The sequence below is a fragment of the Podarcis erhardii genome, assembly GCF_964252035.2.
Source record: "Podarcis erhardii genome assembly, chromosome: 2".
Taxonomy (NCBI): Eukaryota; Metazoa; Chordata; class Lepidosauria; order Squamata; family Lacertidae; genus Podarcis; species Podarcis erhardii.
In genome coordinates, this window is record NC_138498.1 from 4,822,607 (window position 1) to 4,833,702 (window position 11,096).

The 11,096-nt window shown below is 46.3% G+C and overlaps 2 protein-coding genes across 4 annotated transcripts in view; one reads left to right on the plus strand and one right to left on the minus strand.

Moving 5' to 3' along the window:
• The window catches only part of MARS1 (methionyl-tRNA synthetase 1), a 28,360-nt gene extending 27,924 nt beyond the window's left edge, over positions 1 to 436 (plus strand). For both annotated transcript variants that reach the window (XM_081851716.1, XM_081851717.1), the window contains one exon: positions 106 to 436. In XM_081851716.1, the coding sequence (XP_081707842.1) occupies positions 106 to 234 (129 nt within the window). In that variant the 3' untranslated portion in view covers positions 235 to 436. The remainder of the gene's footprint in view (positions 1 to 105) is intronic.
• On the minus strand, positions 390 to 7,873 carry DDIT3 (DNA damage inducible transcript 3). 2 transcript variants are annotated; one of them, XM_081851889.1, is made up of 4 exons: positions 7,718 to 7,873; positions 5,514 to 5,561; positions 2,174 to 2,337; positions 390 to 1,328 (listed from the first exon to the last, which is right to left on the minus strand). In XM_081851889.1, the coding sequence occupies exons 3-4, from the start codon at positions 2,312 to 2,314 to the stop codon at positions 903 to 905; spliced, it is 567 nt and encodes a 188-aa protein (XP_081708015.1). In that variant the 5' UTR covers positions 2,315 to 2,337; positions 5,514 to 5,561; positions 7,718 to 7,873; the 3' UTR covers positions 390 to 902. The 2 variants fall into 2 exon arrangements, with proteins under 2 accessions (XP_081708015.1, XP_081708014.1); XM_081851888.1 differs by having other exon boundaries at positions 390 to 1,331.
• Between the last annotated feature and the right edge of the window lie 3,223 nt (positions 7,874 to 11,096).

Consider the following 11,096-nt stretch of genomic DNA (forward strand, 5'->3'; position numbering starts at 1 on the left):
CAACTACTGTAACTTGCAGTGTTTCAGGACTCTTGCCTTGCAGGCTTCAACCTGCTTCCTGTTTGTGCAAAAGTGCAATATTTTACCGCTCATTTCTCTCTCTAGGATAACTACGTGCAGCAGCTGAAGGCTCAGAATGCTGAGAAAAAGCAGGTTGATGCTGCAGTCTCAAAATTAGCAGAACTACAGAAGCAGCTCAACTTGGCTGAGGGAAAAGCGAAAAAGAGAAAGTGAATTGTCAGGCAGGCAGCATCTCTTGCCCAGACACTTGGCTCACTGTATTTCAGCAATGGGAGAGTTTCTCACTTTTTCACAACATTAAATTATTTTGCTGTAGCCCTTTTTCCTGTTTTGTAACCCCATTTATGAAAAATTCAGAACCTTTGAAATGTTTTGATTATATGGTGAGAAATAAATATTTTATTGGCTAAATACATACTGTACCTATAAATGCAAAAGCTATTATTGGAGTCATACATACATGCTTTTTCTCGCACATTTTTCTTCACAAGTGAAGTGGTGGTGGTGATGTTAAGAACAAGCTTGGTTGGCAGAGGCAGTTTCAACCAAGATGGCTTTCCTCTGGAATATATAGCCTGGCACAGTCTAGCTGCATGACCACCTTTTATATTTCAGTTCAGCAAGGCGGGCTCACTAAACCAGAGTAGAAATAAGCAATCTGAGTCCCCCATAAGGTAATGTTGCTGAGTTAGTCTATGGAACAGCCCCAGCCTACCAGGCGATGGTAATGTTTACTCTGTTGTATAGGAAAGTGCTTGACACTTTCTTTTTTAGCATGTTGTTTAAAGTCATAGATGCTAAAGCTGGGAGCAGTGAAGTATTGCTCGGTTTGGTCCATGGCAAGTGAGTCATCAGTACAGGAAGGAAGTTCTCCAGATCCATTAAGTCTTTAGGCTCACCATACGCTGGATAAGCGCTGCTCTTGTTGCTTCCACCTCTGCAGTCAAGCGCTCTATTTCTTTCTGGAGGTGCTCATTGTGGGCCATCAGCTCGGCCACTCTGCGCTCATTCTCCTGCTCCCGCTCTCTGCCCCGCTGCCTCTTGCCTCCGTGGGGCTGTCCACCATGCTTCCTCTTCCGGCTAGTGGACACCCCCTCATCATCATCTGTCCCAGTCTGCACTGGAGAACTGTGGCTGGAGTCTGACTCGGCAGGTCCCGCAGGCTCCTCAGCTAGCAGTTCCAGGAGTTGAGCTGTGAGATCAGGGTCCAGCTCACAGTTTCCGACTGCTTCACTTCCACTGGGCTCCAAGGGATTGGAAGCATCCAGGTTCCACAGCAGAGCAGTGCTGTCAACACCATCAAACTCCTTCTGTAGGAAAATGGAAAGATGGTGAGAGCTGCTATTTGCCTTCACCTCCTAAAGCCAGTGTGATCCCTAGCCTACAAAGACCAGGGTTCCTGATCCATCTTCACTGGGGCAGCCTTGGACTTGTTGCTGCCTCACAAGGTTGTTATGATTAAAAAGTGGGGAAAGTCCCCTGAGCTCCTTGGAAGAAAGCATGAGAGATACAAATGGGATTAGGTATTCATGCAACCAAATATGCACGTTTACTTGCTTTACTTTTGTCTACAGAAAGCAGTTTCTAAGCTATAATAGAAACTACAGTGCACACCTAACAGCACAGAAAGAGGTATGTATTATCTAGGGAAGCCAGCCTATAGGCAACCCCCCCCCAAAAGAAACACCCCACTAATGGGCACGTGAAAGGTGAATGACACAGCATAAAAGATAAGGCTTGACAGCCCATCTGTGTCATGTGGAGTAGTTGTTATTGGACACCCCCACTCCATCTATTCCTGAAATATCTACCTCTTCTGCATGACAGGATTTGCTCCAATGTTTCTCTACCATCGTTATGAATAGGCTATAGTGAAAACTATATAGCATGTTAAGATTATCAAATTTCTGCATAGCAGAAGTGGTAAAACAGATGCTTGCCAGGTACCCCAAATTTAAAGGTACCACACTAATTTTGTTTTTTCATGGGGTTTTTTTTAATGGTTTGGAAGGACAAGTGAAGCAAAGTGTGATACAGAGCCAATGGAAGAAGAATTAGGAAACTCTGTAAGGGGAAATCTAGCCACCTCTGGGATGCTGTACACAAGAGACAGACAAGATGCCAGGAAAGTTGCTTTCCTCCGTTTTCTCACCTGCTCCTGTCCCCCCACTGGGGGGTCCGTCCTGCTGGTTACATCCAAGGAGAGCACCTCCTGCAAGTCCTCATACCAGGCCTCCAGCTCCCACGGGGGCACTGGGGTGCTCACGGAGAAGGGCAGTGATTCTGCCATCATGGTTCAGGGACAGCCAGCACTGTCTGAAAGAAAGGAGGATGGGGTGTGTGTCAAGAGACCGGAGACAGCAATACAAATTCAAAAGTGCACAGGGAGGACGGATGGGTGTGCAGAGCCCCCAGACCCCACTGAGTTGTTCTAGGTCAATAGGAAAACACAAGGAGCCCTGGATTTCATTACAAGGAGACCCCTATCCATTTGTTAAAAAAAGAAAAAAGAAAAGGGTCCTGAAAATCTTTATCCCACCATTCCTTGTAAGCCACCTTGAGCTCCCTTGAGGTTCTCCCCCTACCTCCCATTTTATCTCTGTGAATTAAGTCAGGCTGAGAGTGACTGGCCCAAGTAAGCTTCATGGCTGAATGGGGATTTGAGCCAGGGTCTCCCTGCTCCTTGACAATGAATGCCAGATAAAAAAGGGGCTATGCTATAGAAATGACTGGGTAGAGCCTGGATAGCTCAGTTGGTTAGACCATGGTGCTGATAACACCAAGGTTGCAGGTTCGATCCCTGTATGGACCAGCTGCATATTCCTGCATTGCAGGGGGTTGGACTAGATGATCCTCAGGGTCCCTTCCAACTCTACAGTGCTATGATTCTGCTATGAGCATCTCCCCCATCCACTTTCTGCCATTCAAACAGCACTAGCTTTCACATGGGAACAGGAAGCAAGAGGTGTGCCTCATTCTACCGGAAAGACAGCCTCCTATTCTGCACTGACAAGGGGGATGGCTTGGCACCATTCTGTGGCCTAACCTCACTAGGAGAGCTCTTAGAAAAAAATCTTATGCAAGCGCAGCACAATTAAAGGATTACAGACCACCAAGAGTGCTGTGATGGACCATTACTGCAGGATGGCTACTTTTGGTTCAGACCTTTTAGTAATAGAGCTGAAAGAGCACAACAGGTGTCACCAATTTAGAAATGATGTTGCCATTAGCTGTTTGGAAGCTATTTCATATTGAATGTTGATTGGGAATTCTAAGAAACAAAAACAAAAAAAATAGTGCAGTTTTGAAAGGTTCAGTCTCATTTTGATTCAAAATGGTGTCCAAATGTATTCAAACATAGAATACCTTTCTCCTTTATCTCTGGAACCACCATGCAGAAATTTGGTGATGATATCTCAGGTGGTGTTTAAATGCATCATAACCATAAAAACCACTTTCCAAAATATATAGATGGGCTCAGGAGTGACACTGGAAGCTCAGCCATCTTAAAACACAACTTACTGACTTGACAAATAACTCCCTGAAGTACTCAGACCCATTTGAATTCAATAAATGTTGCTATTGGCTCAGTAATACTCCATTGTCTCTCAAAACAGACAGATGCCAACCCATAGTCTTGATATGCACATGAAGCCAATGAAGCTTGTAGCCTACAATTACGATGTGGCTCCCCTCCTATGGTGGGGAACCTGTAGTCCTCCATATGCAGCTCCCATTGTTGAACATCACTAGGCTAGTTGTGGCCGATAACATCTGAACAGCCACAGGTCCCCCTTTTCTGCTATATGTACTTAAGAGGAAAACTCACTCAACAGTGGGACTTGCTTCTGAGCAAATATCACACTGTAGAAGTACACCATCCTTGGTGTGTCCCTGAAGACTTCCACTGCCACATGTGCCTTACAGGGTTTATTAAGTTACTTTCCTGATTCAAAGGATTTTTTAAAAACTACTTTAGGAAACTGGTGTTTCTCTGCATGGCTGGCTACAGTGTGCACATCCCATATTCATGACCTTTCCTAGGGGCATAAGGTATCCTGCCCAGGGAGACCAGCACATCTCAGTACCTTTCACACTGGAAATTTCTCATGCTGGAAATAAGAGCTGAGTCACTGTCACAAGACAGTCTGTGAGTGCCAAGCCAAGCATTCCTGCAGCCTCAGATGTTAAGCATTTCCTTTCTTTGTGGCCTTGGGGCAGGCTGGAACATGCCTTGAGTAGAAGTACCATTCTTCAGTTGGATTACTCTCTGACTTGGTGATTATAACACAGACTAGTCTAGAGGAAGGCAAGGGGGCACGTGGCTCTTCAGTTGCTGCTGAACTACAACTCCCATCATACCTTACTATTGGCCATGCTGGCTGGGGCTGATGGCAGGTAAAGAGTCCCCTTGCCTGCTAGAGGGCAAGGCATGGATAACCTGCTGAGCAATGGAAGTCATACAAATTCTTTTCTAGAAGCATGATGCACAGTTGCTTGCTTGCTTATTTATTTATTTATTTATTTATTTATTTATTTATTTATTTATGTTTGTGTCAGCTGCTTTTCTCCAGGAGACACAGCAGAAAACAGAAATGGTTTATCCCTTGCTCTGAGATATAATCATAGAATCACGAGATAACGCTGATTAGGGTTCTATTTTACAGATTTGTCCCAGTGGAGGTAAAGCCTTGTTTTAAAGTGATACCTAACAAGACATTGTAAGGAATACTATCTGTATTGAGATGCAGTCCAGCCACAGGTTCCAGGGCTATGGCCTGAAGTACAGCAACTGAAACTAAGCAAGGTGGAACCTAATTAATGCACAGATAGAATAATTCCCAGGACACAGCTAAATGCAACCTTGAGTTCCATCAAGGGAGAAAGCACCCTGCAAATATAGGGTTGTATCCAAAATCATGTGAGCAGACTCCTGCTCACAGAACTTCCTCTCCTTCAGCCACCCCCCTCTCAAAACAAAACAAAAAACATTGCTCTGGTTCCCCCCTAAATCTTAAACTAGGGTTTTATGGTTTCACTTATGGTAGACCTGGGATGGCCAGAGCTGCATTCACATGAACAAAGGCCAGCCAACTCTGAATGTTCCTGCAATGGTTAAATAGGAACAAGTTACTTACTTGCATTTTTAGTTCCATGCACCCCATTCTCCCAATGCCCATTACATCCCACTGCATTTCTCTGTTTGGCTAAGCAGTACCTGTTTGCATCAATGCAGCTGCAGTCAGATACTGTGTCTGTCATAGAAACGGACAGGCTGTGACACAAACGCAATGAATGTTAACTCCGGAGGTTCAGCCCTACTTGAGTTCAACAGTCCTTACATCCAAGCAAAACAGGACAGCAGCCCCTTCATCCAAAGTCCAACATGTGTTGTCTAAACACACGGACTGCCCGAGTGCCGTACACCTCACTCTATGAAGTCTAAGTGCCTTTTTTGATTCATTGCAGAAATCAGAATAAATTATTCTTACCAGTTTTCAAGTGTGGTGGTGTATTAGGATGCGATTTTTCATTCGAAGCTGTGGGAAAAAGAGGAGAGACTTATATTTTGACTACTGATGTCACCGCATAATGATCTGATCTTGTTCCATTTCCACTGCAGAGGTAGCAGAGAGAAATATACCCAGGCAACACCTATCACTTTAAGCTATGCAGCAAGGTGGAATGGCACTGTGGCACAGCCCTCTTTCAGATTGTTTCCATCAGTACTTAAGATACTGTACTGTGCTTTGCTTCTAGTTTTGGAAGGGAGTGCCCATTGCTCTCACATGCTTGGAAACTATCTCCTTCCTTCTTCCAACCCCAGAGGAAAAATAAATTCAAGAAGTGATGCACTGCATCGATTGCTTTCAATAAAGTAGTGTACCTAAGGGTCTCTGAAGTCTCGGTGCTCTGAAATAACAGAACCTGGCAGAATTAGAGACTGTCAAATGCAGATAACCCATGACTTTCCCCTTGTAATGGTTGTGTTATTGGCTGCAGCTGATACTGTGACGTTCTATGCTCAGGCCCTTTTCAACACACAAAACTGAGGCTTTTAGATTTATCACTCCCTATGCATCCATTGTGCAGCTGGGAGAACTATGAGAGAGAAATGTATTATGCTAGTATCCCACCCTTCCAAAAACCTGGCACAGGATACAATTATTTCCATTGAGCTTTCTTTGCACAATAGGTGAGGCTGAGATAGTGACTGGCCAAAGGTCACCAAATGAACTTAAGAGATGAGCAGAGGTTTTGACACAGGTCCAACTGTATGGCACTGCTCAAGACCATGGTCAATCCAGGATATGGCCTCAAGTTTTTTTTAAACCTATGATTTGTGTAGAGACTACCATTTGACAAAATGCAACTGTCCTGAAATTAAGCTGCCTGAAATATTGTTTTAAGAAAATTGTCAGAAGGCCGCTTATCTCTCTCTGTACAGAGACTTTACCCCCTGTTTCTTCTGCAAGGGTCCACTAGACAGATCAAAGGACACCCTGCACTGCCCCGAGTTGAAGAGCAAGGCAGCAACAGTGGCATGAACCCCACAGGAATGCAGCATGCACCAGGGATGCACCACAGGTTTTCATCAGCCCTGAGTGATGCAACAAACCAGAAGAGTTGGGGATCGAGGAACTGTTATGCAGCCTGTTGGGGGAGAAAAGGATCCCCAAGGAGCCATGCGAACAGGCATTTCAAGTCATCCGCGTGCCCCAGCAGGCAGCTTTGCAGTCTTTTACAGGGGATACTGCTTGCATAAATGAGAACTGGGGCATCCTGCTTCCCTCTCCTCTGAGACACCCCTAAATTCTCACAGAAGGCAGACAAGATTTTGTTTTCTAAACCCACAGAACTGCTCGCAGTGAAAAAGGCTGCGCTCCAACATCTCTTGGCAGAAACCAACAGTATGTACAGCTGTCTGAAAGGATGTAGCCTCAAGAGCGGGCAGAGAGCCCATAATTCCAAGCTATTTTAGCACACAAAACAAGACCAATAAGTGTTTTCCTCTCCATGTTGGAAGTGAAGCGAACTAGGAAAATTTAGGGGGTTTGCCCACCACCCAGTAGAGCCGCAATCTTCCTTCCGTTAGCTCAGCAGATACAGTAACACTGAAATATATCAATGCCAGCAAAAGGCAATGAAAAAACAGGGCTCCCAGCACAATTTTTAAAATAAAAAAGCTGTGCCCACGTTCACTGAATTCATTGCTAAACTTGCAATTCCCTCAGTTGTATTTGGATTTTTGCTTAATGGGTTTTTTAATTGAGGCACCCTTCTTTACACATCAGCACCCCTAAGAACTACGAATAAAGCCTCTTCCATCTTTATTTTTTCATTCTCGCCATTAAAGTAAGCAGGCCCGTCCATCGAGCTTTTTGCTCTCTTTGTGTGGAGAGCAGGGCTGGGGAGAGAGCAAAGGCTTCATGGTCGAGCCGGTTTTAGGGGCACCCACTTAAAAGCAAAGTGCCTCCGACCTGCGTGTTTAGGGGACGGGGGGAGCCACGCGGACTGGGGGCTCAAATTGCTCTGAATGAAGTCTGGGCTAGTTCCCCCCTTTCACTTCTGAGTTTTAGGAGCGCGTTAGCAACGCGGAGACCCCTCCTCCCAAAACCAAGCATAGCTTTACTTGCGAAGCAGGGAGAAAGAATGAAGACCCCCTCCCCGTCTTGGACCCAGGCGCCCTCCGCACCTTCCTCCGCGGCCCCTTCTCTCCCGCGCCCCGGTCCCCCAGCTGCTGGCTTCGGCTCATCCTCCCCTCGCGGCTCATCCTCTTCCTCGCTGCGCGGCTGCCGGCTTCCAACTGCCAAGCGCGTCCTCGGCTCAGGCTGGTCCTTCGAGCGCGGCCCCGCCCCCCGCCCCCCCGCCGCATGACGCAACCCTTGCGCCACCCGCGGCCAATCGGCGGCGCCGGGCCCTGCCTCGGGCGGAGCGCGCCCGCCCAACCGCCGCCGCCCTTCCGCCGCGCCCCGCCTCCCCGAGGGCGGGTGGAGACTGCCGCGTCGCCCCCGGAAGTGACTCCTCCCCTCCGCCCTCCCGTCAGGGTCACGAGTCTCAGGGAGGTGAGTCATGCGGGGAGGGTGATGCAACGTCCTGGTAACCGGCGGGCGAGGCCCAGGCCCGAGCCGCGACCTTGGGCCTCTCGCACCGGGCGCGCCTGGTTTCCTCACCCCGCCCGGCCACCCGCGAACTGCCAGAGCGCCCTCAGAAGGGACTAGGCCCGGCTACGTCGAGGAGGCCGGGCGGGCGGGGGGGGGGGAAGGGCCGGTGGGAAAGCCTCGTGACGTCATGCCCCGCCCGCCGCTCCCTTAAAGGGCCAGGCCTCCCCGGGGAGGGAGCGGAAGCGGCCCGTCTGCGGCCTTCCAGGCGGAGCGAGCAACGAGGGAGAGCGGCAACGACGACAAAGCGCTTAGCAAAAAAATTCGCTGCTCGATCAGAGAAGTCTGTTCACCGCGTCCGCTTTATGGAATAAATGCATATGTGCATGTGAATAAAACAACGGTTCTGGAATGGGGGGAAACCACATTTCTTTGTTTTTAAGGTGGTCACAGCAGGCGGCCATCTCAATGGGCATCTCCCTCCTGTGTGAGAAAGGAGGAGGAATACCTTTTAAGGAGCTGAATTCCGCCCGTGTACTTGTAGTTCTATTAAAAATAAGAATTAACAATTTTTAAAAAAAATATTACATGCAAAGATCTCAGGGCGGTTCATGGTATAAAAATACAGAATAAAACCACAAAGTGCATAATAAGAACAAACCAATACCCCTACACTCATTTAAAAGGATAAAGACCTGTTAAAACAGCCCAAGGCTTGGTTGAAAAAGAACGTTTTTGCCTGTGGACCAACTTCTTATCGTTCATATGTTTTTTCTTTACAAATTAATTTAGTTAAATAATGCATTGTTGCATTCCAAAAAATAAATTTCTAAACATGCCTCCAGGAGGAGGAATCTCATAAGAGGTAAAGAGAGGAGGTAGCTAACTGCAGCCCAGTTCTAACAGTTTGATTTGCTTCCATGTAATGTGTTTTAAGATTTCAAATGACAAACTGTCAGACTACTTATGAGCATGTGCACACCACATTAAGAGTATCCCATCCTGGTTACAGAGGTGGTGATGGTCTGGAAAGAGAAACATAAAACAGGAACATTTAGCAACTGCCTCACTTCTCCCCCCACAAAATGGGTTCAGGATAAAGAGTTCCTCCATAATTGGTCCTGGTGTGACAGTTAAGGCTACTTAACATAAGTAGCTGTCAGACTTGCTATTTTAAGTCGTACAATAAAGTCCCACTGCTTTCAGTATCCATGCTTACTATTTTACTTAAAAATTGGCTGAAACAATATACCAGATGCCAGTCCTAAATCTTTTATAAGGGTTTCATCAAAATGAATGTAATTTTCAAGTAAAACACCAAAATGGGAGTGCTACTTGGATTTCTTAAACAGGACTGAACATTTAAAGAGGAGTTAGAATTGCTTTTGAAGGTCACCTTCAGTAGACATGCAATGTTGATATTGTTGATCTCCCAGTTGTATTTCATGCAGTTCCTGAGCTTTCATGACCAGTTACTGCTGTTGTCAAATGTTCTGTCTTCAATGAATCCTTTGTTCATCTACTTGTCTGCCACGGAACACCTCTCTGTCTTCCCTGAAACTCCTGCATGTTGTGGAAGATTCTGGGGCCACTCTAGTCTGCATACTCTGTGAGCAGTATGTGCTAGCCAGGCTTGGTGAGCTAGGCCCATGCAAACTAAGAGTACACGGTCAAACATGCCCAATGCAACTTTGCAGAGGACGATTGGTTGTGGGTAAACAGGCAGGCAAAACTGACTTGGAAGTAGCCTTGCCTTCCATTACCGATCTCACTGAGGACTCCACATAAACTACACAGTGTTCTGCTGAACATAATTTGACAGCCCAAAGAGTCAAATTCAAAGCCAGATTCAAATACTGGAGGTATGTGTGCCAAACTGGGCCTTTGACCTGGGTGAAATAAAGCCTGGTTTTTCCCCTGGCTAATGGTTTAATAACATAAAGCATCCTTTAGTCTACTATAGTCTACTAATAAATGCCCCCAGCTTTTCCAGCTCCATTGTTCTGCTTGGATTCCATTGGGAGCAGGTCCAATGAAATGAGATGCACCAATTTGTGACTTCATTATGGCAGATTTCTGGGTCACTCAAACTAGCTGTGTCTGCTGTAGTGAACCATCCATAGATTTGACTCAAATAAGCCTTTTGAATGTGGGATTTGCATGGGAGTCCTTCATACAAAGTAGATTCAACTCCAACATGAGACTTATTCTGATTAGGATCACACTGGGAGTTTGTGGCAGGATGGGGACTGGACATAGGTTATTTATTGGGCCTCATTAAAGTGATTTCCTGCTATACCACCAAACATGACTTAGATGTTGCCAGCTTGGGCCCCCTGAACCATAACTGCAGGTTTCTCTCCATTTACTATGCCAGCTGTTCTCATACAACTCCCTGCTTATCCCATAAATTTTGTGCCCTGCAAGTGTCCCAAACCCCAGTGTCCACTTCCTGCACCCTTTCAATCCCTGACTAATGTTATGCTATGTCTTTCATAAGCTGCATGTGTAACACTTTGATTTCCTCTTCAGTACTTTAATATTTAATACCCAACAGGGTCATGTGTGTACCAACCTGTACCAGCCTTTCATCACCTCTGCCATGTAAACCAGCTTGTTCCTTACTTTTCTAAGCTAACCATACCATGTTTATAGTCATAAGCACTACCACACACAAGGAGTGCCAAGGACCATTAATTTACAGGGACAGGGAACCTGTGGCCCTCCTAGGTTTTTGGACTCCAGCTCACATCACCCCTGACCATTAGCCTCATTGCCTGGAGTTCAACAACATCTAAGGGTCACAATTTCCCCACCCCTGGTTTAGCACAACCTTCCCCAATCTGGTGCTTTCTGGATTATTATTTTTTATTACAACTTAAACCATTGGTCAGGATGAAGGGATCTGTAGTCAAAAACACCTGGGGAAGCTTGCTGTAAAGTGTAGCTAATCATAGTGGACAGGTCTATGAA

Bases quoted from the DNA above. Each gene is read 5' to 3' on its own strand.
- DDIT3 (XM_081851888.1), bottom strand. From the start codon at position 2,314: ATGATGGCAGAATCACTGCCCTTCTCCGTGAGCACCCCAGTGCCCCCG. The intron at 1,332-2,173 runs GTGAGAAAACGG...ATTTTCCTACAG, and splicing joins CAGTGGGGGGACAGGAGCAG to AAGGAGTTTGATGGTGTTGA.